This window comes from Sarcophilus harrisii, chromosome 3 (assembly GCF_902635505.1).
Source record: "Sarcophilus harrisii chromosome 3, mSarHar1.11, whole genome shotgun sequence".
Taxonomy (NCBI): Eukaryota; Metazoa; Chordata; class Mammalia; order Dasyuromorphia; family Dasyuridae; genus Sarcophilus; species Sarcophilus harrisii.
Window position 1 is genome coordinate 401,979,974 of NC_045428.1, and position 27,267 is coordinate 402,007,240.

Here is a 27,267-nt window from a genome sequence, read left to right on the forward strand (position 1 = left end):
CAAGCAGGACAACTTTGAAAATCACTTGAACTGTTATATTTCTAAAAGAAAAGCAATGTACATAACAGATACTTAGAGTTTTATATATATATATCGTCTTTTTCTACGTATGGGAGAAATACACTTTATTCGGTATTTAAAAATCACTTGAACTGTTGTATTTCTAAAAGAAAAGCAATGTACATAACAGATGCCCGGAGTTATATATATATATATATATGTGTGTATATATATATATATATCGTCTTTTTCTACGTATGGGAGAAATACACTTTATTCGGTATTTAAAAATCACTTGAACTGTTGTATTTCTAAAAGAAAAGCAATGTACATAACAGATGCCCGGAGTTATATATATATATATGTGTGTATATATATATATATATATCGTCTTTTTCTACGTATGGGAGAAATACACTTTATTCGGTATTTAAATTCAGGATAAACAATTTTAAGTGAAACAAAAAAAATGCTTTGCAAAGGTTTGCGGAAGGGTGGGAGGGTAAAAATAAAATGACCACAGTTACCTGGCACACTAGCTTCCTCAGGATCCCCAGATTTGTCCTCTGAACCATCCCAGCATCATTGGTGAAAAAGCCCTGGGCCCTCCTGCTCAGCTGGCTGCAGATGTTGCGCTTCCCGCGAGCCCGAGCGCGCCCGGCGGCCGAAGCTGGGCACATCTGGGCAGGTGGTCGGCCGCGGGCCGGCGCGCTCGGAGGTCCCCCTGGGGCCGGGCGGCGGGCGCCAAAGCCTAGCTGGCAGGAGATTCAGAGAAGAGAGCGGACATCATTTCCCTGCCGGACCAAGACCCGGGCCGGACTCGGCCCCGTGCATCCCGCGCTCCCCGCCCCCATACCCGAGGAGAAAAGGCCTTCTAGTTCCCCCAGCTCGGAGCTCTCCCGGGGAGAAGGGGGACGGGGAGGCGGCGGTGCAAAATAGGGCCCGGGGCAGATAGGAGCGGGTCAAGTGGAGGAGGGGCAGGACCCAAGGAAAGGTGAGCCGGGGAGCGATTAGGGAAATCCGTGCTTAGCACTGGGGTCCAGAGCCCGGAGGCAGGTGACCCGGAGCCGGACGGGGGGGTCACACTATAGCACGCCGTCTGGGCGGGCGGAATGAGGGAAAGGAAATAGACCCACTTTCTAGAGGCCTCGAGGCCCGGCAGCGGCCGAGGCCAGAGGTAGTAGAGGATGCTCCAAAACCCAGCTCAAGCGGCGCTTCTTCCCCTCCCCCACCTCGCCCCGGGCACCCAGAGGAGAACAAAAAGAGGCCGCCTCCCCACCTTCGGCCTCCTGCTGCCGCTAACTCCCCCGGGAAACGTAGTTTCTGACTCTCGTGTAAACCACTTCCGGACTACAATTCCCATCAGGCTCTGAGGGGGGGAGGAGAGAAAATTGTCCCCTCTTCAGTGATGAGCCACGTGGCCTTTCCTGCATGGTGGGGCTAGGTTTGGGACCAAGGTGGTCGCTGAGGCGGAGGCGGTGCACAGTGTGGGAGAGTAAGAGTGGACTAGAGCCCGCGCACGTGGAGCGCTTTCCGCTCCTCTCGCAGGGCTCGGTCCCCGCCACCACAGCGCGCCCTACTTCCGGACCCTGAGCCTTTGCTCCCATCCTGGGTCAGGGACGGAGAGGGGCGCTGTGGCCCGGCGCCCCAGCTTTCTGTAGTGCGAGAAGGGGAGTGTCTTGTCCAACCAGAAAAGCGAGCCGCGCTTAAAGGTACGTGACTCCGCCCTTGGCCCCTTCGCTTTCATTCACGCCCCGCTCCATCTTTAAACCAGCTTCCTTCTCAGTGTTCAATATGCACTCCACAATCCGTTGTGTTTGTGACGCGCTGCTCAGCGTAGGGATACAAACCAAACAAGAAAAATTCGGTACCCTCTATGTACAGAACGCATGCTGAGCTTCAGGGATACGGGCATCTAAAGCATGGAACAACCCCTGCTCTCGAGGGGCTTTCCTTCTAGTGGAAATACCCAGCATCTTCCGCTTCAACATAAAGTGAATAAAGACAGATATACATATGCAAATGTATATGCAAAGTGGTTAAAGGCAAAGTGACTTATATGGGAGGACGTGAGTATTTGGAGGGGACAAGGAAAACTTTCATGCAGAAGACGGGGCTTGTCTGAGAGCGACCGTTAAGCACGAGTGAGGAAGGAATAGGTTCTGGGCATTTGCGATTGCCAGCCAGTCAGTTTCTTGTATGCAGCACCCAGCATGCTCTGGGCATTCAAAGGGAGGCAAAAGACAATCCCTCCCTTGGGGAGATCAGTCTATTGCGGGAGATAAGTAAACAACTTTTGCCAGTGATGAGACACCGAGAGGAGGGCAATTTGATTGGACCAGGAAGGTTAAGAATGACCAAGGAGACTGGAAAGATAGGTAGGGGCCAGGTTGTGGAGAGCTTAAGCCGCGGTGCCTGCCCATTAGTAGCTTATGATCTAATAAGGGATTGTAAAAGGATAGATTTGTGTTGGAAGAGACTGTAAAGCTCACTTGGTCCAATGCCCTCGCGCTTAGGAAATGTTAATCCAGAGAAGTGGTTTGTTCAGGGTCACATGGTTAATAACTGACAGATCTGGGAGTGGGGAGTCTCCCCACTATAGATCAGAGCTCTTTCCTCTACATCACATGGCATGGGTGGATAAAGATGTACAAAGATTGGGTGTTAAATAGAAGAGGGTTGTACACTAAAGTGCTGTAAGAGAACAAAGGATAGGATAGAGAATCATTTGTCTTGGAGAAGAGAAGATATTGAGAAGAGAATGGGGAGGCTTGATCATGACTGAACATAAGAAAGCTAGTAGAGAGTAAGAATAAGGCAGGGGGTGCCATAAGAAGATAGCTAATAGAATAAGATATTATAGGAGATTTTCTATCTCCTGCAATTAAGGAGGACTGCAATTAAGATCTAAAATGGTGTTTTGGCTTCTACTTCTATCTCTTTTAGGGGAAGAGGGAAGTTATGATGTGAAGGTTATCTGTGAAAAGTCAAAGGGTTCAGTCATTTCTGATTCTTCTTGATCACATTTGGAGTTTTCCTGGCAAAGATACTAATATACTTTGCCATTTCCTTCTCCAACTCTTTTTATTTTTTTTCTTTTGTAGGGCAATTCAGATTAAGTGACTTGCCCAGGGTTACACAGCTAGTAGTGTCTGAGGTGTGATTTGCACTCAGGAAAATGAGACTTCCTGACTTCAGGCCCAGGACTTTTATCTGTGGCACCTAGTTGCCCTAGGAGTAATGCAAGTGTGTAATGTTCTCCTCTAAAATGTAATGTTCTCTGGGAACAGGTTTCTTGGGGGGCTTCTGGAGGCAGCCAGTAATCACCCCAAATGCAGCCAGGTGTTAAAGTCCAAATCCTTGCAGGGGTCCTCAAACTTTTAAAATAGGGGGCCAGCTCACTGTCCCTCAGATTGTTGGAGGGCCGGACTATAGTAAAAAAACAAAAAGTTTGTTTTGTGGGCCTTTAAATAAAGAAACTTCATAGCCCTGGGTGAGGGGGATAATCTTCCTCAGCTGCTGCATCTGGCCCGCGGGCCGTAGTTTGAGGACCCCTGCTTTATTGTCTCCTTCAAAGTCTTGTCTCCTTCCTGGGGCCCGGTTAGCTTTCTTAGAGGCCTCTCTCCTTGGTTCCGAGAGCTCCTGCTGCTAGTCCTTTGCCTCTGCTAGCTTCAGCCTCCAGCCAGCACAAAGGTGGAAGATGGAATGAATCTGTCTCGGCCTCAGAAAGCTTCTAGTGGGCTTGTCCTTTCTGGCTGTGACAGCTCCTCCTTATATGCCCCACATTGAGTATACATCAATCAATATAACAACACTAGGAAACCATTCTTTGTTGTAGGATTAAATCAATGCTACACAAGATTTAACCACTGTCTCCTCAATTCCACTTACTTAGCACCTTGTAAGAATACTAACACAAGCAGTAGGGAATAAAGGGAGAAAACAGATGAAATTAGTCCACAAAAGAATTAAAGTATTGCTGAATTAAGCTTTGAGATGAGATTTGATTGCTTTACTTCATAGTTGGCTTAATTATAAGCATAATGATCTGACTTAGAAATGCTTGGAATCAGAGAAAAGTAATCAGGAGTTAGCCAGAGTTGAAAATTTTCAAGGCAAAATAACAAAAACTTGGAGTACCAAGAACATTTAGAGTCAGTCACTGTGTTCCAGTTCTTCAAGGTCTACTTTATAATACTGGGACCTTCTTAAGTAGGAGCTGGGATTTAAATTCTGATTCTCTCCAAATCTACCTTTCTTTCCATTGTATTATAGTATTTCCTCAGGGGTCAGGACTTGGTGGTGGGAAGATGTCAGTCATAATGAGATGGCCTGGGAGAACAAAGAATGGGAAAGTTTGTAATTTTTCTCGATGACTACATCTGTAAAATGGAAATAGTGACACCACTTGCATTATCAGCCTCCAGAATTGTGAAAATCATGTGATCCTCAAAGCTGTGAGCTAGAAATTGAATGAAACCTGAGTGATTGTTTTAGGTTAATAATGGAAACAGACTTGAAATGTCTGATTTTGGGAGTCCAGATTGAATGGGACCAGAGAATCAGAGATTTAGAGGTCTTCTAGTCCAAGCTCTTCATTTAATAGGTAAAAAAAGTGAAGCTCAGAGGATGATGTGACTTGCCCTTGGTCACATGACAGTGACAGAGTTGGGATTCAAATTCTGATACTCTCCAAATTTAGCTTTCTTTTCATTGTGTCATAGTATTTCCTCAGGGGGCCACAGTTTGATGGTGGCAAGATGGCAATCATAATGGGATGGCTGGAGGAACAGAGGATGGAAGTTTGTGATATTCTTTTTTTTTTTTTTTAATAGCTTTTTATTTGCAAGTTATGTGCATGGGTAATTTTACAGCATTGACAATTGCCAAACCTTTTGTTCCAATATTTCCCCTCCTTTCCCTCACACTCTCCCCTAGATGGCAGGATGACCAATACATGTTAAATATATTAAAGTATAAATTAAATACAAAATAAGTATACACAACCAGACCGTTATTTTGCTGTACAAAAAGAATCGGATTCTGAAATATTATACAATTAGCCTGTGAAGGAAATCAACAATGCAGGCAGGCAAAAATATAGGGATTGGGAATTCAATGTAATGGTTCTTAGTCATCTCCCAGAGTTCTTTCGCTGGGTGTAGTTGGTTCAGTTCATTACTGCTCCATTGGAACTGATTTGGTTCATCTCATTGCTGAAGATGGCCAGGTCTATCAGAATTGTTGAAGCATATAATGATCTCCTGGTTCTGCTCATTTCATTCAGTATCAGTTCGTGTAAGTCTCTCCAGGCCTTTCTGAAATCATCCTGCTGGTCATTTCTTACTGAACAATAATATTCCATAATATTCATATACCACAATTTATTCAGCCATTCTCCAATTGATGGGCATCTACTCAGTTTCCAGTTTCTGGCCACTACAAAGAGGGCTGCCACAAACATTCTTGCACATACAGGTCCCTTTCCCTTCTTTAAAATCTCTTTGGGATATAAGCCCAGTAGTAACACTGCTGGGTCAAAGGGTATGTATGCACAGTTTGATAACTTTTTGAGCATAGTTCCAAATTGCTCTCCAGAATGGTTGGATCAATTCACAATTCTACCAACAATGTATTAGTATCTCAGTTTGCCCACATCCCCTCCAGCATTTATCATTATCTTTTCCTGTCATCTTAGCCAATCTGAGAAGTGTGTAATGGTACTTCAGAGTTGCCTTAATTTGTATTTCTCTATGATAATCCCATTTCAAAGATCCATGTTTGTCTCATGTATTCTTTACAGAGATTCTTTTGTCGGCCCCCCCCTCCCCCAAGTATCAATTTTATGAAAAGTAACTCTGCAAAGACAGAGTTTTCTTTTTGATGGCATAAAATCAAATCTTCTAGAACCTCCAGAATTGATGTTTAATTGAATTCTGCCCCTGTTAAACTAACCTTTCAGGGAGGAACAAGTTTCTAGAGCTGGACTTTGGATTTAAAAAAAAAAAAAACATTAAGCATGATACTAAGGGAAAATGCTGATTTTGGAGGCAGAGGTTCAAGTCTCAGATCCACTCCTGTCCTTATGTGAACTCATATAACCAAATTACTTAATCTTTCTAGCCTCAGTCTCCCCTCTGTAAAAAGGAGATTGGATTAGATGATTTTTGAGGTTCCTCTACATCTGTGATATTAAAATACGCAAATATGAGAGCTCCTTGAGAATAGAGACTGTACTATGCCCCCTTTTTTTTTTATCTCCAGTGTCTGACAGTGTAGTAGAACAGACATAGTAGTAGTAGTCTGTCTGTAGTAGACAGAATAGTGTCTGACACATAGTAGGTGCTTAATAAACGTTTGTTGACTATTTTTTTTTTCTCATCTGTATCTTGGATGAAATCAGTAGAAGTTTAAAAACTGATTTCTGTTTGAGCCCCTTGTTCTTTCTTCACATGGAAATTTAGGAATTAATTTTCTAATTTTTTCCTTAGACTAAGTTGGAAAAATAACCAGAAAAAAATGTGTTACTAATAAGTTCTTGTTTTGTTTAATCATGATGCCAGGACTCATTTCTGACCCAGTGAGGAGCTGTCCAGCAGAAAGGTCACAGTGCTCCTTGGAAAATTTCAGCCTAGTTGACTGATTGGTAGCTGAGGAAGTTTTATTTCAAATGACTGATAAGTAGTATAAATACAAGTACTCTTGAAAAAAATGTGACCAACTTTCCTATTAGATGATTGCCCCAGAGATTTTTGGATTAAACCTGTGATTCCATTAATTATAAGGAACTCCTGAGGAGGAATCTTTCTTTACTCATGTAGATTTACACTTGCCCTACAACGTATGATCCTAAAGAATTTTAGGGGTAATAAAAAGTAAAATGACTTGTCTTAGGTCACACAGTCAGTACATTTTAAAGAGTAGACTCAACCCAAGTCTTGATTCCAAAGCCAATGCTACATTCTATATCATGCTGTTTTCCAGTAGCCCAAGTACTATATGGGGGAAAGGAGAAGGATGTGACATCATATAGAGACATTTTAATTAATCAGCTTGGTCAGAAACTAGGGCTTCCTACATGATTTAATTTGCCAGAGAATTGTATATCAGGTCAAATTTTCCTCAGTTTTTCATACTTTCCCTTTATTCATTTTCGTGTTTTCTTATCTGGCTACTTCCCCCATTTCTTCTCATTGCTAATCTTCACCATCAAACTTGATCTTGGTTATTTTCATTATCATCTGAGCTCTTAGGAAGTTTTCTTTATATTGAACTGAGCTTAGTTACTCTAAAACTTCTATTTATATGTTCTAGTTTCAGTATTCGAGCCTTCAGTTCAGTAACTAAGCCAACCATAGTTTCACTTATTTTGAATTTGTGTCTGATTTTAGAGGTGGCTCTTCGCAGTTTTCACTATTCATTTTTCAGGTTTGCCTCAGTGCTAGGCTATTTAGAATCACTTGTTGGGTTTCTGGTCCACTGATGTTTTCTTCCATGTGAAGGGGTAATCACAAAAAAATCTAATCCTCATGAATTAAATTCCATCCTTTTATAGCATTACCAGCCTTTTCTTTTACTTTATTTCCCCTTTCCCCTCATTCCTTCTTGTCTGTTACAAACCCTTCTAGATTTGGTGTATTATATGGAATTTTTATTTTTGATTGTTATTGTTGGGCATTATTTAATTTTAACTGAATATAACTGTGCCTCATTATATTTGTACTACTATTTTTTTCTTTGGCAGTAATTGTAGCTCTAAATCTATCAAGCATGAAAATGGGTTGGAAGAATTTGCCATGCTAGCAGCAAAGGATCCCCCAGGCACTTTGGAATTTAAAGAGAATCTTAAAGAAATAATATTGGAATATTTTACAGGAGCTATGATCTCATCAAAAAAGATTGTAACCCATTTCTGCCTTCTTCTTTATGATCCTCATTCATATTGTCCCATATGTAACTTATTTTTGTTCTTATTACACTTCATGGGTATTAGTAAAGCCCTTGGGCTGTCCATCTATTACACTTGACACTTTCTCCATAGATTTCTTCTTTGATGTATCATTGTGTTATGGAAGTGACCCTGTGTTCTAAGGCTGTCCCAAAAGAAAGTGTAAACTCTTCCATTCTGGAAAGCTTTCATGTCCTGCCTTAGCATTAATCCTGATCTGCTTGCCAAGGTCTAGATTAGTGGGTCTCCAACTTTTATTCTCAGTATTTTTATACTATTAAAAAGAGTTTTTGTTTATGTGGGCTAGATAGATAGATAACTATTTGTCATATGAGAAATAAAAATAGTTTTGAATTTGTAGACTTCTGAAAGGGTTTCAGAGTCTATCTCCTCAGGATTCTCTGGACCACACTTTGAGAACTATTGGCATAGACCAGCTAATTATAGACAGGCATATTATCATTAGGATGGCCACTTAGGGATAAAATCTTTGACTTAGGCAGCTCATTAATAAAAATGAAATGCTTCTTAATATAATAAAAGATTTAAAATGCTGTCATTTGGATTCTGATTTCTGATTAGATGATAAGGTTAAAAAATTCTATCTGATCAAATTCAGATTTGAGTTGGCATAATGTAAACTTTAAAATGTACAGTATTTATTTAGAGTACCATGAAAAAATTAGAAAAAAGAACTTTTTACACTTTTATTATGTACCTACACATTGGAAAATTTAGAGAGAATCCTTAAATTGTTGAAGGAGTTCATACCCACAAATTCACATAGTGTTATTTAATATTACAAATTTCTTAAGAATCAAAAACTGTTGCAGACTATAATTATTTGGCATGCTAATAAACGGTTTACTTTTTATGGAGAGTACCATAAAATTGGACAGCTAGGTGGTTCACTGGATAGAGTCTTGGCCCTCGAGTCAGGAGGACCTGACTTCAAATCTAGCCTTAGAAACTTATTAGCTATGTGACCCTTGGCAAGTCTCTTAGCTCTATATCCTTTAATACCTCATCTATCAAATGAGCTAAAGAAGGAAATGACAAATTATATCTTCAGTATCTTTGCTAAGAAAAACCCCAAAGTGTAGCATACAACTGAAACAACTCAACAACAAACAATAAAATATCAATATGATAGAAGACAAAGGGTCATTCACATCCTTAAGAGTGAATTAAAAAATAATAAAAATCCTTAAGAATAACCCCAGAAAGGCCAAAGATTAGAATGAGTGAAGATTTACAAATAATTCTTAACATGAATCTTATAGGATTTTTTTTTTTTTTTTTTTTTTTTTGGTAAAGCTGCTTAGATAAGTGGAATGATAATACCCAGTATTTGTGTAACTGTCCCTTTAAAGTTTTCAAAGTGCTTTAAATACATACAGGATCTCTTCTGATCTTACCAATAACCCCATGAATAAAGAACTGAAGGTTTTATTATTAAGGAACCTAAGGTTTAGAGAAGTTGATCAACTTGTCCATTAGTATACAACCAGGATATATCAAAGGTGGGATTTGAACTCTCAGTTCATCATTAGTCTACTGTTTTATCAGAATCAGTCAACTTCATTGAAAATTATTATTCTAATAAATATAAAATGCAGTTGAGTTGATAAAAGTTGATAAAAGATATGTGCTAGTCATATTTCCTTTTTCTTTCCATTAATCTTGAGAAAATGACTAGTATTCCATTGGTACTTTAACTGGCGTGATAGCAACTGAATTGTGATTACTCCTATCATTCCAGATGAGTACCACCTCCTAGTAGCTTCTGCTCCTTAGTGGAGAAACTAAACCAGGGTATGGTTTAGCCTGCCAGGCATTCTCTCACAGTGGTCTTTTAGAACAGATGCTAAGCATGAGATTTTAATTTTGCAGATGTGGAGTGTGATGTGGCCTGATCAAAGTGCTTTGCAAATGCTTATTGTAATTATTGCTGTTGTGTTCTTCTTGCTAATAAGCTAATTTCTACCCTGAAATTATAATCATCCAAAGAAAGATTAAAACAAGATGTGAGTAAGTTGCCTGAACTGTTTACTTTACAGATGGCCACCATCAGATTGCTCTGAAGTTGCTAAGGTTAATTGAAGCTTCAGTTTCTGATTCAGTGTATGGTGGGTATTCAAGTGTTTCTACCTGTCAGCTTTCAGAATCTTGAAAAGTGCCAACAAGAACACTTTAATTTACCCTCATTAATGCCAGGATCTCCTAGGAGCTCAAAGTGCTTGGTACAGATTGATACAAATGAGGAAATAATTTTTGCAGGAAAGTTGCAAAAGACCACTTCACTAATCTACTTTAAGGGATGCCATGAACTAGAAAATATTGAAGAAGTTCATATTTAAACGAGAGAATAGAATTTTCATATTCTATTCTATTTTCATATTCTATTTCATATAAACAGCAGGTCCTTTTCCTAGTTTCAGCAAGAGAATCCTTTCGGATACTGAGAGACAACATTTGTAGGGCCAAGTAAGCAGAAATAGTTGACTGTCTGGAGAATAAATGATGAGAAATACCATCTTCCTTAGCACATAAGTGGGAAGATTGAAGGAACTATATATTGTTATATAGGGGCAGCTAGATATTATAGTGGATAGAGCACCAGGCCTAGAGTCAGTAAAATCTGAGTTCAAGTCTAGCCTCAGACAGCTACCAGCTGTGTCCCTGCAAAAGTCACTTAATCCTGTTTGCCTCAGTTTCCTCATCTGTCAAATGAGCTGGAGAAGGAAATTCCTTTTTGCCAAGAATACTCCAAATAAGATCACAAAAGCCAGACATGACTGGAATGACTAAAGAAAAACAACAAAAAGAGTTGTCTTTGATTAACTTTTACTTTGTCACATGGGAAAATTTCAGGAGTGGGGACACATTCAGAAATCACTATGATAGATAAACAAAACACATCAGCAAAACTTATTTAAAAACCAAACAAATAGTTCTTATTAAGAGCCCAGCTTGTGCTAACTCAAAAAGGAGCTGCTAATAAATTGTCATGTTGATTATTTCATAAAACCAGCAGTCCTGTTTATGTAACTAGAATGTTGAGACTTCTGCATGGCCCAGATGAAAAGAGACCTTTGGTCTTTGCTCATATCTTACAATTTAGTTCCTGGAAACAATCTTCAGGGAAACAGAGTGTCTGTGGTTCATGTGGTTCACCAGTGGGAAGGCTCTTTTTGAATTTTTGCAGGCTTACAACCCTTGGGAGAGATGCCTTTTGCACTGTGGTTGAATAGCTGAAAGGGCAATAATAGAGGTAGGAAGGAGAAAATGGGGAAGGCCTCCTGGGCACTCTTAAATTGAGCCTAGTATGCCAGTGGCTATTGCATTACTCAGGGGCTTTTGCTTTAAACAGATATCTGAAAATATAGTTTACATGAAAGATTAAACTTAAGAACCACATGAAAAATTAAACTTGGGAATGATGCTTCACTTCACAGAAGGACACTTAACATTATAGGAGGTTACAGTTGGTATCCTTTAAAGATCAAGTTTCCCTAAAGTATTTAAAAAAGATTGTCTGAAAAAATTAAATTTTTACCTTTTTTGGGGGGAATACATCTATTATGAAAAGTGAGATGCTTTTTCTGTAGGTAGGGCCACAGGATGGTTCACTTAAGTTTTGCTGTAGAAGAAAGAATTCCCAAGCTAGACTGAAGGTAGATACACCACCCAAATCTTCCTGCCTTCTCCCTATATTTCTCCAAGCCCATGGAAATGTAAGTGGTGGTAATGGGCATGTATCAGGGAAAAAAATAAATTGAAAATATTAAGTTATTATACTGTTATATATGAGACACACTTTTTTGGGAGGAAGTAAGAGGGTAAGAGGAAGTAAGTGGAGTTAAATGACTTGTCCAGGATTATCCATCTAGTAAATGTCTGAGGCCAAATTTGACCTCAGATCCTCTGACTATAGGTGCTCTATCTGCTGAGCCACTTAGCTACACCATGTACTGTCTTTTAATTTAATTTAATATTTTATTTTTCCTCCAATTATGAGAACAATTTTTACATTTCTCCCCCCCCCAAAATTTTAGTTCTAAATTCTTTCCCTTCATTCCTTCCCACTCCCAGTTGAGAAGGCAAGCAATTTGATATAGGTTATACATGTGCAGCCATGAAAACATTTTTTATTTTTTGCTAAGTCATATTGTAAAGGAAAGGACAGACAAAAAAACCCCACAAGAAAAATAAAGAAAAAGTTTCTTTGATCTTCATTCAGATACCATAAATTCTTTCTCTGGAGATGGATAGCATTTTTCATCATTAGTTCTTTAGAATTGTCTTGGGTTATTATATTGCTGAGAATGGCTAAGTTATTTATAGTTGATCATCATATATCATTGCTGTTACTTTGTACAAAGTTGTCCTGATCCTGCTCATTTTACTTTGCATATGTTCATGTGAGTCTTTCTAAGTTTTCTGAAAGCATCGTGCTTATTATTTCTTATAGCACAAGAGTATTCCATCATAATCATATACAACAACTTGTCTAGCCATTCTCCTAATGAATGGACATCCCCTCAAAAATTTCTAATTCTATGTCGCCATTAAAACAGTTACTTTAAATATTTTTGGATATATGAGTCCTTTTCCTTTCAGATTTTTATCTCTTTGGGACGTAGAGCTAGTAGTGGTTTTGCTTGGCCGATGGGTATTATAGCTCTTTGGATCTAATTTCAAATTGTTCTATAAAATGCTTAAATCAGTATTCAACTTCACCAGCAGTGCTTTGGTCTCTTAATTATCCTACATCCCCACTAAGATTTGTCATTTTTCTTTTCTGCCATATTACCCTATTTCACAGGTATGGGATAGTAGCTCAAAGTTGTTTTAATTTTCATTTCTCTAATCAGTAGAGATTTAGAGAATTTTTTTCATATGACTAGTGATAGTTTTGGTCACTTCATCTGAAAACTGCTTGTTCATATTTTTTAACCTTTTATCAATTGAGGAATGGCACTTATTTCTGTAAGTTTGAATCAATTCTCTATATGCTTGAGAAATAAGGTTTTTATCAGAGACACTTGCTATAAATTTTGTTTTCACTCTTATGATTACTAACTATGTATTTCCCTCCATCCTGTTTTTCTCATTATCTTTCTCTTTTACCCTGTCCATTCTTAAAAGTATTTTGTTTTAGATATTTATCTCCCCTATCTGTTCTTCCTTCTGTCAATCCTCCCATTCTCCTCCACTCCCTTTTATGCCCTGCCCCTCCTACTTTTCTGAATGGCAAGATAGATTTCTACACCCCACTGAGTCTCTATATTATTATTTCTTTGAGCCAATTTCAATGAGAGTAAAGTTCACATGCTCCCCTCCCTTTCTTTCTTTCCCTCTACTGTAAAAGCTCTTTCCAAACTCTTTAATGTCAGATCATTTATCACTTTCTAGCTTTCCCTTTGTCCCAGTGCACTCTTCTTTTTATCTTTTAATTTTATTTTTTTAAACAATCATCCCATCATATTCAACTCTTACCCATTCCTCTGTCTATGAGTATACTCTTTCTAAATACCCTAATAATGAGAAAGTTTTTAGAAGTTACAAATATCATTTTCCCATGTAGGAATGTAAACACTTTAACCTTATCAAATCCCTTATGATTTCTCTTTCTTATTTACCTTTTTATATTTCTCTTGAGTCTTGTATTTGGAAGTCATGTTCTCTGTTCATTCTCTATTCACTTTTCATCTGGAATTCTTGAAAGTCCTTGATTTAATTCAGTCATCACTCCTCCCACCCACCCCACCCCCACCTCCTAGGATTATATTCAGTTTTGCTGGGTAGATGATTCTTGGTTGTAATCCTACATCTTTTGCCCTCTGGAATATTATATTTCAAGCCCTCTGATCCTTTAATGTAGAAACGGCTAAATCTTGTGTTATCCTGACTGGCTCTATGATATTTGAATTGTTTCTTTTTGTCTGCTTATAGTATTTTCTTCTTGACCTGGGGGCTCTGGAATTTAAGCGCTAGTATTACTTGAAGTTTTCATTTGGGATCTCTTTCAGAGAGTGAGTCAGGAAGTGATCTGTTGGTTCTTTCAATTTCTGTTTCCCTCTCTGGTTCTAGAATATCAGGACATTTTTCCTTAATACTTTCTTGAAAGATGATATCTAGTCTTTTTTTCTTTTTTCTTTTTTGTGTATGGCTTCTGCTGCTTCAGAATTTGTTTGGAGGCACTATTAAAGTTGCTTGAAGGGCTTTGGGAGAGCTCAGAAGTGTCCCTGTCTTTTTTGTTTTCCATCTTGACTCTGCTCTGTATTATTCTTTCTTTAGCCCATTTTAAACTCAGTCTTTTCTAGGATTGTTTTCACTTGTGTGTTTTCAAAGAGGTAAGCAATCAGAGGGCAAACTACTTAGTTAATTCCTTGGCATTTACAATATGCAATACATCCTATGTATTACAATAGAATCTTAATCAGTTTTATTGATGCTGCTGCTGTTGTATTGCTGATACCTATATCAGAGACTCATAGCAGATTTGATTTTCTTGTTGATGCGTTTAAGGCATACTTTTTCTCTAGTCCTAGGTCACTAGTAATGAGATCTTGTTGAAAGAAGTGGTGTGGAAGTGATGTTCTTTCTACTTTATTTTGACCTTGGCAAGACTTTTAAGGAGAGGACCACAGTAGGATACTGAAATGAAGCTGTTATTTGTAGATAAGGGGCAGAAATGCTGCCAGAACACACAGAATATAACTTGAAGCTAATGTGGCTGATCTCAGCTGCTAGAAGACAACACAGGTGTTTTGCAACAGGACAGTGTGCAACAAACAGGAATATGGTAACTCTGAGCCAAGCCATTTGTAACCTACTATAAGGAGAAAAACAAATACAATTCTGAGCTTTTGTAATAGTGTTCCAAGACCTACTACAGTCTAAGTCTTAGATATCTCTTCTCTTCTCTGACTCTGCAAGCTAAAAATCAACCCTGGCAATCAAAAGGTAGCTGCCTATACTTATGACTTCTTCCCTGCCTCAAATAACCATTGCAGTCTAACCCCAGTTAATACAGAAGAATATGTTCCTGAAAATAGAAGCTTTGTCTGCCAGAAAATTGGGACCGCAGATAAGATTAAAGTTTTGTTGTATCATTAAAAACTGCTCTAAAATAATTAATTACTAATTTTAATAAAACCTTTATTCATAAATTAGAGAATGCTAGAATGTTGAATCAAATGTATGGACGGAACTAAGGGTCTTGGCTTAGGGTTGTAGAATATCAGAGACATACTTTATCTACCCAAAATTTGTCCACAGTAGCCTGCTTGTTGGTCTTTCTGTCATAAGTCTCTCCCCACTACAGATCATCCTTCATTTAGCTACCAAAGTGATCCCTCTTCTGAAAGTGCAGGTCTGATCATGTCATTCTTCCCATTTCCACTCAATAAACTCTAATGACTTCCTATCACTTTCAGGATAAAATTTAAAGTTCTCTGGCATTCACAGCTTTTATAATCTGTACCCTTTCCCACCCCTGCCCTGTTCCATTTTCAGTCTTCTTACATCTTACACCTTGTTACACCTTCTCAAATCTTCTCACACTTTACACCTTATATTCCTCCTCATACTTTGCCTTCCAGGAACACTGGCCTCCTGGCTGTTCTTCACACAAGACTTTCCATCTCCTGAGTCCCAAGCATTTTCCCTGGTGATTTTTCATGTCTAGAATTCTCTTTTTCATCATTTCTGCCTTAGCTTTCTTTAATTCCCAGCTAAAATCCCCCCTTCTACTAGAAGCTTTTTCTATTTCTCTTTAATATCAGTGCCTTCCCTCTGCAATTATCTTTAATTTTTCTGTATATATTTTATTTATACATAGTTGTTTGCATTATGTCTCCCCCATCAGACTGTAAGTTCCTTGAAGGCAAGGACTGTTTTTTGCCTTTCTTTGTATCTCTAGCACTTTGCACAATGCTAAACACACAGTAGGCATTTAATAAATGTTTATTATTGACTCTGCTGTTTCTTCTCTCCCTCTTCCCCTCTCCTTCCCTAGATCATGTAGGAAATTATTTTCTGCCCCTGAAAATGGGGCTCTAAACCAGAGCAAGGCCATATAAAATGAATATTAGTAAGTCAAAAGATGTGGGTTCAAATGTAGGACTCTAATAAATAGGAAAAATTTTTTTACATTCAAGGGTCTTGATAAAGGCCTCGTTTCTAAAATTTATAGAGAATTGACCCAAATTTATAAGAATTCAAGCCACTCTCCAATTGATAAATTGTCAAAGGAAATGAACAGGCCGTTTTGAGATGAAGAAATTAAAACCACTTTTAGTCATATGAAAAGGTGCTCTAAATCACTGTTGGTCAGAGAAATGCAAATTAAGACAACTCTGAGGTACCACTACACACCTTTCAGATTGGCTACAAAGACAGGAAAAGATAATGATGAATGTTGGAGGGGATGTGGGAAAATGGGACACAGATACATTGTTGGTGGAGTTGTGAAATTATCCAACCATTTTGGAGAGCAATATGAAACTATGCTCAAAGGGCTATCAAACTGTGCATACCCTTTGATCTAGCAGTGTCTCTACTGGGCCTGTATCCTAAAGAGAACATAAAGGAGGGAAAGGACCCGCATGTGTTAAAATGTTTGTGGCAGCCCTTTTTTAGTGGCAAGAAACTGGAAACTGAGTGGATGCCCATCAGTTGGAGAATGGCTGAATAAATTATGGTAGATGAATGCTATGGAATGTTATTATTCTATAAGAAATAATCAGCAGACGATTTCAGAGAAGCCTAGAGAGAGTTATATGAACTGATGCTCAGGAAAATGAACAGAACCAAAACATTATACACAGCAACAGCAAGATTATACGATGATCATTTCTAATGGACATGGCTCTCATCAATAATGAGATAATTTAGGTTAGTTCCAATGGCCTTGTGATGAAGAAAGCCATTTGCACCCCGAGAGAGGACAGTGAGAACTGAATGTGGACCACAACATAGTATTTTCATTCTTTTTTGTTGTTGTTTGTTTGTATTTTGTTTTCTTTCTCATTTTTTCCTTTTTGATCTGATTTTTCTTGTGCAGCATATTTGTGGAAATATTTATAGAAAAATTGTACATGTTTAACATATATTAAATCACTTGCTGTCTAGTGGAGGGAGTGAGGGAAAGGAGGGGAAAAAATCAGAATGCAAGCTTTTATAAGGATGAATGTTGAAAATTATCCATGTATATATTTTGAAAGTAAAAATTTTTAATTAAAAAAAAAAAAGTCTAGAGCTCTGCCCTGTGATCTTGGATAAGCCATTTAACTAATTTGAATTTTACTTTCCTTAACTATAAAATGAGGGTGGTTGGTTTAGATGATTTCCAAGATCCCTTCCAGCTCTAATGGTCTATGGGTATTTTCAGTAATATTTTTTCAATAATAGCTTTTTATTTTCAAAATACATGCAAAGATAGTTTTCAACACTCCAAATTTTTCTCCCTCCCTTCTCTCAATCTCATCCCCAAGACAAGAAGCAATCCAATATGTGTTAAACATGCATTTCGTCTATACATATTTCCACAGTTATCATGGTGCACAAGAAAAATCAGATCAAAAAGAGAAAAAAAATGAGAAAGAAAAAAAAGCAACTAAGCAACAACAATAAAAGGTGAAAATACTATATTGTGATCCACCTTCAGTCCCCCAAAGTCCTTTTTCTGAACTCAGATGGCTCTCTCCATCACAAATCTATTGGAATTGACCTGAATCACCTTGTTGTTGAAAAAAAAACACATTCATCTGAGTTGATCATCATATAGTCTTGTTGTTCCTGTGTACAATGTTCCTTTGCTTCTACTCACTTCACTTAGCATCAGTTCATAAAAGTCTCTCCAGGCCTTTCTGGCTGATAATTTCTTATAGAACAATAATATTCCATAACCTTCATATATCATAACTTATTTAACCATTCTCCAACATTCTCATCCACTCAATTTCTAGTTTCTTGCCACTACAAAAAGGGCTGATACAAATATTTTTGCATGTATGGGTCCTTTTCCTTTTTTTATGACCTTTTTGGGATACAGGTCTAGTAGAAACATTGCTATATCAAAGAGTATGCACAGTTTGATATAACCCTTTGGTCATAGTTCCATATTGCTCTTCAGAATGATTGGATTAGTTCAGCTCCACCAACAGTGTATCAGTGTCCCAGTTTTCCTATAATCCCTCCAACATTCATCATTATCTTTTCCTGTCATGTTAGCCAATCTGAGAGGTTTGTAGTGCTACCTCAGAGTTGTCTAAATTTGCATTTCTCTATTCAGTAGTGATTTAGAGAATTTTTTCATATGAGTAGAAATGATTTTAATTTCTTCATCTGAAAATTGTTCATATCCTTTGACCATTTATCAATTGGAGAATGGCTTGTATTCTTTTAAATTTGAGTCATTTCTCTATATATTTTAGAAATGAGGCCTTTATCAGAACAGAAATTCTGTTTATATTTTAGATGTAAATTTTCCCCTCCCCCCAGTTTTCTACTTCCCTTCTAATTTTTTCTGCATTGGATTTGTATATACAAAACCTTTTTAACTTAATATAATCAATTATATAATATATAATATAATAATAATTATCCATTTTGCATTTCATAATCTTCTCTAGTTTTTCTTTGGAAATAATTGCTTCCTTCTTCCCAGATCTGAGAGGTAGACTATCTTGTTTTTCTAATTTGCTTATAGTGTCATAAAGAATGACTGAATCATGAATCCATTTTGACCTTATCTTGGCATAGGATGTTAAGTTTTGGTCAATGCCTAATTTCTGCCATATTATTTCCCAATTTTCCCAATAATTTTTATTATATAGTGAGTTCTTATCCCAGAAGCTGAAATCTTTGGGTTTATCAAACATTAGATTACTATGGTCATTGACTATTGTGTCTTATGAACCTAACCTATTCCACTGATTAACTACTCTATTTCTTAGCCAGTACCAAATGGTTTTGATTACCACTGCTTTATAATATAGTTTTAGGTCTGGTATAGCTAAACCACCTTAATTTGCATTTTTTGTCATTAATTCCCTTGAAATTCTTGACCTTTTGTTCTTCCATGTGAATGTTATTTTTTCTAACTATGTAATTTCTTGGCAATTTGATTAGTATGGCACTGAATAAGATTATTTTAGGTAGAATTGTCATTTTTTATTATATTAGCCAGGGCTACCCATAAGCACTTAATATTCTTCCAATTGTTTAGATCTAACTTTATTTGTGTGGAAAGTATTTTTTAATTATGTTCATTTAGTTCCTGGCTATGTTTTGTCAGGGAGACTGCCACATATTTTATATTATCAAGTTATTTTAAATGGAATTTCTCTTTGTATCTCTTACTGCTGGATTTTGTTGGTAACATATAGAAACACCGATGATTTTGTGGATTTATTTTATATCCTGCAACTTTGCTAGGTAATACATTTTAAATTTTATTTCAGTGATCTGCTCACTGCTCACTCCACCGAAGGGGAGAAGTCAGAGAACCAATCTAAAAAAAGTTATATATCCCTTGGTAGCCTCTGTGGAAGTCCCCTTATGGGGAAATTCATATCAGACTATCAACTGCTTATATTTCTGAATTATCAGTCATTATCTTTTGATTGCTTTTGATTGCACTAATAAAAGTGCTGCTTCCAAAAATTACTCCTTCCAAACAGCTTGTTGCCTAGTTGGAGAAAGCACATAAACCATACACATAAAAAGATAACAATAGAGGAAAGCATGTAATGGATGCCAAATTAATGGTACAATCCACAAATGCTAGAACTACAACTATTTGCATAGATCAAATAGAAAAAGATTTCTTTTAAAGTGAGGGTTGATTCAGACTTTTTCCTTTCCTACATTTATGTGGGTAGGATGGGGAAGTGGGTGGGATGGGGAGAGGAGTAGTATAGCAAAGAAGTAACTCTTTGGGACATGTTCTTTAAGAATACAATGGCTAGACTGGTTCTGGCTCCTTTCCCCCCCCAATTCTTTGATGCAGGGGGAATATAGGTCAATTATATTAGAAAAGATAAAATAATAATGAGAGAAACTATGTGCATTTATTTCCTCTGTGTCTGTCTCTCATGCCTTTCACTCTCTCTGCCTCTTTCTATATATATAAGTATATGTATACCTGAGGGCATGTGGATGATTTAAGGATTGAAATTTCCCTTTAATTTGGCCATCCTGGATTTAAGTGTTTGCCTCCATGCACATATTGAAACAGTTTGCCTCTTTCTAGGTGTATTCCATTTGTCCTTTTCAGCATGCAGGAGGTTTTAGAATAAGTTCTGATATAGAGAGCCTTAAAAATAGTTGTGCAAGTAGGGTTTTGGCCATCATAAGTGAGAAAAAACAAAGACACATTAGGGTAAAGGTAGTAGTATGTGGAGCTTTACATTTCCCTTCCTTCTTAAGGAATGCTTACATTAGGTAGAATAAGGAAAAAAGTCAAAAGCATAATCATCTTTATTAGCTGCTGAACACTTACTTCATTTCTTATCGCTATTAGTCACATTTGAAAAGAGCCATAATTAGTAACCACAATGTATTTTTAAAAAATTAAAAAGAGGAGAAATTAGAATTATATGTTTAGAAGCACTGTTAAATGTTTTGGGGATTTTTTATTCAATATAAATTTTTTATTCCTTAAGCACACTGACTTTTAGTAAAGTGAAGAAATGCATATAATAAATGTTATTTTAGTATCTAATCAGGCTATAAAATAGTTTCTCTTTCTCTTTATACACACACACACACACACACACACACATCTATATATATATATATATCTTTTAGCATCTCCATTTCTCATTGACAGCTTATAGCATTAAGCAGGGATCCTACAATGAATGAATGAATGATCCGTGTGAAATGCTTAGCAGAGATGGATTTCTGATAAAACTGGTGAACTCTTCAGAACAGCTTGTCAGATGTGTGTTTTAATTTCAGAGAGAAGCTTGGAAATATGAAATTAAGATGGCGCTACAGATCCACTATACTTGGAATTATTTTTTCAGGACTGGATATTGATCTACACTTCCTCTCACTTGGTTTCCCTTTGCTTATATTTGTGAGATATTTGGTCAAGATTAGCAAAACAGGTTGTGGTTGTGGAACAGTCTGTGTTTGATTATAATAACTCTGTATAATGAAAAAAAAATTTAATCAGACAATAGATAAAACTAAAGACTCACAGTATGCTATACATTGTCTTCATCATTCAATTTAGCCTGGGAAATGGAATGGAATAGATTGACTTTCCAATTCTCTGAGACTATTTATTTTTTCACCCCAATGCAGAGGAAGTATTTCTCAGAAATGTTTTCCTGAAGTTTACATAACAAAGCTCACTTAAAATATTTTTGATAAATGCAATCTAAATATTGGGCTCATACCCCTTGCTTATATTCTTTATGTTAATAAAATAATTAGCCAGCCAAGTCTGGTAAAGGCTTTGAGTTAATGCCATGCCCTCCCTATCTTCTTGCTCTCTATTCTAGCTTGAGTGATAGTGAAGGAGAGAAGTAGTGAAGCTTTCCTTCATCACAACCCTGAGGTACATTTTCAATTATCTACCATAGTATGTTTCCCATCTTTTATTATATCCATGAAGCACTTTTACTTGGAAACTATTGTTTTTACCTCCTCTATGCAGCATTTAACAAATATCAAGTAATGAATCACTGATAACTTTTCAGGTGTCAATTAAAATGAATGCAGTTCAGATACTTTTGGCTTCCCGTCTAATGAAAAGAAGGATACTGATAAGGTTTCAAAGTAATGATCGGCCAACTGTGCCTCTTGGATCACGGATTTTAACAGATCCAGCCAAAGTTTATGAACACAACATGTGGTGAGTGGTTATTTAAGTTTGATGTTGCTGATGTTATTAAAACTTAATTATCATCTTGTTTTCATGTAATGGTAGACAATGCCAGGGAAATGACTGACCAAATAACATCATTTAGAGACAGAGGTCAAAAATCTTCAATGAATGTGTGTGTCACCTTAGGCAAATCACTTCATCTGTTTGTCTCAGTTTCCTCATTTGTAAAATGAGGATAATATTACCTACCTCCTAGGGTTATTGTGAGAATCAAATTAGATAATAATCATAAAGTGCCTAAACAAATGTTTTGCATTTAGAAAGCACTGCATGTATGTTATTATTATGTTACATATTATTATGTGTACATTCCCATGGATTCTGTCTTTTGAACCTTGAATTCTCTTTAGGCAAGATTGGGAAAATGGAACTTTTCAAGTGTGCTTAACATATTTAGAGACATGAGATATATTCCTGCCTCCTTAGCTCTATACTCATCTTCTCTCATCTATCTGCCTAATGGACCATTAGCCTTCTTCCCAGTTAGGCTGCTCCAATGTTAAGTCTTCTTTATCCCCTCTTCCTCATACACATATCAGTGAATATTGATTCAAGGCCCCCCCTTACTTTTTAAAAAACATCACATTAGGAACTGTGATACAGATATATAGATATAGATATCGAGAGAAATAATATATGTGGAGATCTTTGAAAATTTTAAAATGTAATAGAAATATAAGTATTGGTAAAAGGAGTTTCCTCCTCTAGGGAGTTCCTTACCTGTACCAGTGAAGTTATAGGACCAGTCCCTATTCTTCTATGAATAGCGGTTATAATTTGGAGTGAATTCAGGAAGGAGGATGAGTTTTGAGAAGACATTTGATTTTGAGTTGAGTTTGAATTGGTAAAAAACATTATAAATGTAGTCTAGTAAATATTTGGAAATTCAAGATTGGCATTCAGGAAAGAAGTCGGGTTAGAAATCATTGTTTGAATATAAATAAGTAGTTTTGCCTGATACTATTAATACAGCCTCTACTTAAAACATCTTGGTATTTAAGGTACAGAATCATTTCTTTTAGATTTAAGGATGCTATTTCTTTGTTTACTTATTGAGCTTTCCCCTCTCTATTCCTAAACCACTTCTTTCATACTTTTAGTGAGACACAAACCAACCAATATTTTTCTTCAATTCAATTAATAAGTGTGACTTACCCTTTTAAATTTTTTCCCAAAAGGTCATTTTTATTTTAGCTTAATCATTAACAATTAAATGTTTTAATATACAAAGAAACAAAAAAGAGTATTGTATACGAAACTGTGAACTTTTTTTTACAATTTTTAAAGTATATATTAAACAAGGTTATTGTCCTTTAATCTCATTTTTTTGTTTTCTAGAACTTTTTTTAATTAAAGAATTTTAAATGGATTACTCTTGTCATTATCTCACCTTTTTTCCCCATTTGATCCTTCTGCCTCTCCCACCCAGTGAGCTATTCTTTATAATGAAGAACAAAAATAAAGAAGGGGAAAAATGCAAGTGAAACTAGCCACAAATCAACCAAATCTGACATTATATGCAGTGAAGAATTGCTTACATTACAGTCAGATTAGCCTAAAAATCTGTCCTTTATTTTAAGAAAAGAAAAGGGAAAAAATCCTATCCTTTTATTTCTTTTTCAGTGCCTTAAGGAAGAGTTTATTCCTTCTGAGAACCTGGTAGATACCTCTATATTAGAAAACAAGCATTAAGTCTACTACTAATACTGTTAAATGATCTCTTATTGTCCTTATTGGACACTGACAAAAATGTGGCCAGTTTAGAACACTTTGGAGGCACAGCCCAAAGCTTTGTTCCACTTAAGCAACTTAAGTATTTACTTCTAATGATGATTCATCATTCCATGACTGCCCTTGTATTAAGAAAGTACATTATGTGACAGTGTTGCAGAGGAAGGCAGGTTAGTGGAGGCCTGCTTGGTTACTACAGTATAGTTTCTCTTTGTATGTGTGCCAGTTTTAAATATTAATCTACCACTTGTGTTAGGAGGCCATTCTGGAATCTAAATAAAGATCAAATGTCAATTTTTTTTCTCCTAGCTTAGAGTGGTGATTGAATTAAAATGCCACATATGAGAGAGAGAGAAAAAGAAATAATATATTAACTAAAGAGATTATATGCAATAATTATATAATAGAACATTTCTTATATAAATTTACTAATATTAGCATCTAGAACATATAAATGTTTATACCTATATATGTTTATATATGGAACATATATGTGTTTTACGTAGTGGCAGATAAAAAGACAAATAAGACATGGTCACTGCCAGTTAGACATTGGAAAAGTGAGACATATATGTGAAAAAAATAACTAAAGCATAAGGCAATATATAAGAGCCCAATCAGTGGTATTGTAGAGAATGAGAGCAAATGCCAGTGTAGGTGAAAGACTCTACGGAACACTTAAGATTGAGGTTGGCCTTTGAGAATGACATTAGAATTACAAATATACACAGGCTGCTTTTAGAAGACAGAGAATGAATTAATTTGGATGGAGTAGAGTTCATCTTGTGGAGTTGTACAGATGAAGCTTGGAAAAGTAGATTTTGAAGAACCTTATGTGGACCCTGATTATGAAGGACCTTGAATGTCAGCCTAGCAGGGTATTTTGACTTTATCTGATAGGCAGTGGAAATCCATGGGCATTATGTTAGGCTAAGGCATGATTTTTTGTGAAAGCAGTGCTTTAGGAAAATTAATATGGAAAGATGTAATACCCTACCAATCAAACTGTCAAGAAGCTCCTTTATGGAACTGGAGAAATAATTACAAAACATATTAGGGGGGGGGAAAAAGATGAAGAATCTCAGGGGAAATAAAATTTTTTAGATGATGGAGAACCTAGTATTACCATACCTCATATATTATAAAGTAGTAATCATGAAACTATTTGGTATCTCTTGAAAAAATAGAAAAGTTTATCATTAGAATAAATAGGTAAACAAGGTCCAGAAGCACCCACACGTAGTAGCTTTATTTTCTATAAACCTACTAGAGCAGTTGATAAGAGCTACTAGAGAAAGTGAAAAACTGGTAGAAATTAGTTTTTGTCTGATACTATATGCTAGAGATAAGCTCCAAAAAAATAAATAATGTTAATTATTATTTTATGTAAAAGATCGCATTATTTAAAAATTAGAGGAAACTAGAAGGAGGTGCCATTCAGATTAATGTTGGATTGATCATAAAATATAAAATAAATTATTTTAATTGCATCTAGAATAAGAAAAGAAAGTATCAGTTGGGGGGGGGAAGCTTTTGTATTTCTCATCAGTTATTTATGATTAAGGTTAGATAGCCAAGATACATAAGGGATTTTATTCAAATCTATAAGACCCAAAGCCATTTCTAATATGAGCAAATAGTTTTCTTTTTCCTTTTTCCCTCCCTTTTTAAAGTAACTTATTTTTTCAAATACCACTTTTCAACATTCACTTTTGCAAAAAAAAATTGCTTCCTTTATCCTCTCTCTCCCATGGACACCAAGCAATCTAATATAGATTAAATATGTGTAATTATTCTAAACACTTCCATATTCATTGTGTTGCACAAAGAAAATCAGATCAAAAGATGAAAGAAAAAAATGAGAAAAAAACAAATAAACATCCACATAAAAACAAAGGTGAAAATTATTATGCTTTAATCCATATTCAGTCTCCATTGTTCTCTCTGAATGTGGATGGCTCTTTCCATCATAGGACTTCCATGCCAAGCCTGTCACAGCTAATTATCACATAATCTTGTTGCTGTGTACATTGTTCTCTTGGTTCTACTTACTTCATTTAGCATCAGTTCATGTAAACCTTTCCAGGCTTTTTTGAAATCAGCCTGCTTGTCATTTCTTATAGAACAGTAATATTCTATTATATTAATATACCATAACTTATTCGGCCATTCCCTAGCTGATGGGCATCTACTCAGTTTCCAATTCCTTGCCACTACAAAAAGCACTGCTACAAACAAAGGATGCACATATGGATCCTTTTCTCTTTTTTATGATTTCTTTGGGATGCAGACCCAGTAAGAAATAACGCTGGATTAAATTAATTAAATTAATTATTATTAATCATATAATTTGATAGACCTTTGGGCACAGTTCCAAATTGCTTTCCAGAATGGTTAGATCAATTCACAACTCCACCAAAAATGCATTAGTGTTCCAATTTTCCCACATCCCCTCCAACATTTATCATTGTCTTTTCCTGTCATTTTAGTCAATCTGAGAGGTGTGTAGTGGTACCTCAGAGTTGTCTTAATTTGCGTTTCTCTGATCAATAGTGATTTAGAGCATATTTTAAATGATTAGAAACGGCTTTAATTTCTTCATCTGAAAATTGTCTGTTTATATCCTTTGACTTTCAATTGAAGAATGGCTTATATTCTTATAAAGTTGAGTTAATTCTCTGTATATTTTAGAAATGAGGCCTTTATCAGAATCCTTAGATGTAAAAATTTCCCCCCCAGTTTTCTACTTCCCTTTTAATCATAGCTGCATTAATTTTGTTTGAACAAAAACTTTTTAACTTAATATAATCAAAATTATCCATTTTGCATTTCATAATGTTCTCCAGTTCTTTTTTGACCATGAATTCCTTCCTTCTCCAACAAATCTGAGAGGTAGAGTATTTCTCCTAATTTGCTTATATCACCCTTGATGCCTGAATCATGAACCCATTTAGACCTTATCTTAGTATAAGGTGTTAGATGTTTATCAATGCCTAGTTCCTGTCATATAATTTTCTAGTTTAACCAGCAATTTTTGTCAAATAGTGAGTTCCTATCCTAGAAACTGGAATTTAGGGGTTAATCAAACATTAAATTACTATAGTCATTGACTATTGTGTCTTGTGAACCTATTCCACTAATTAACTACTCTATTTCTTAGCCAATACCAAATGGTTTTGATGACTACTACGTTATAATTTAGTTTTAGGTTTAGGCCACCTTCCTTTGCAATTTTTGTCATTAATTCCCTTGAAATTCTTGACCTTTTGTTCTTCAAGCTGATTTTTGTTACTATATTTTCTAGCTTTATAAAGAGAGCACAGTTTTCTTTTTTTTATATATATCTCTTTCCTTACTTTATTTTTCATTAACTCACACATGAACTTCCAATGCTTCCCTGAATTCTTTCTAGTCATCATTTCTTATGGAATATTTCTTACTACAACAATCAATGTGCCTTTTCTTTGCTTCTAGTTCTTTTTTTAATCCATTCTGCTATTCAATTCTGTTTTATAGGAGAGTTCATCCCATTCACATTCACAATTATGATTACCATCTCTGTATTTCCATTGTTTTTTTTACCTATCCTACCTTATCTTGTCACCCCTCCCCCTTCTCTTACTAGTGTTTTTTTTTTAACCTACTTCACCCACTACCTTATTTTGTATCACCCTTC

The 27,267-nt window shown here is 36.3% G+C and overlaps 2 protein-coding genes across 10 annotated transcripts in view; one reads left to right on the forward strand and one right to left on the reverse strand.

Annotated features, from left to right (window-relative positions):
* Nucleotides 1–1,382, reverse strand: part of DCAF17 (DDB1 and CUL4 associated factor 17) — a 38,391-nt gene extending 37,009 nt beyond the window's left edge. For 6 of the 7 annotated variants that reach the window (XM_031960469.1, XM_031960467.1, XM_031960466.1 and 3 more), the window contains exons 1-2: nucleotides 1,280–1,382; nucleotides 528–755 (exon numbers count right to left, since the gene is read on the reverse strand). In XM_031960469.1, the coding sequence (XP_031816329.1) occupies nucleotides 528–755; nucleotides 1,280–1,363 (312 nt within the window). In that variant the 5' untranslated portion in view covers nucleotides 1,364–1,382. The other variant, XM_031960468.1, reaches the window with a different exon arrangement.
* Nucleotides 1,383–1,561: 179 nt separating this feature from the next.
* Nucleotides 1,562–27,267, forward strand: part of METTL8 (methyltransferase like 8) — a 117,730-nt gene continuing 92,024 nt past the window's right edge. For 2 of the 3 annotated variants that reach the window (XM_023499283.2, XM_023499284.2), the window contains exons 1-2: nucleotides 1,562–1,712; nucleotides 21,673–21,827. In XM_023499283.2, the coding sequence (XP_023355051.1) occupies nucleotides 21,685–21,827 (143 nt within the window). In that variant the 5' untranslated portion in view covers nucleotides 1,562–1,712; nucleotides 21,673–21,684. Of the gene's footprint in view, nucleotides 1,713–1,746; nucleotides 2,379–21,672; nucleotides 21,828–27,267 lie in introns of those variants that run through there. The other variant, XM_003763963.4, reaches the window with a different exon arrangement.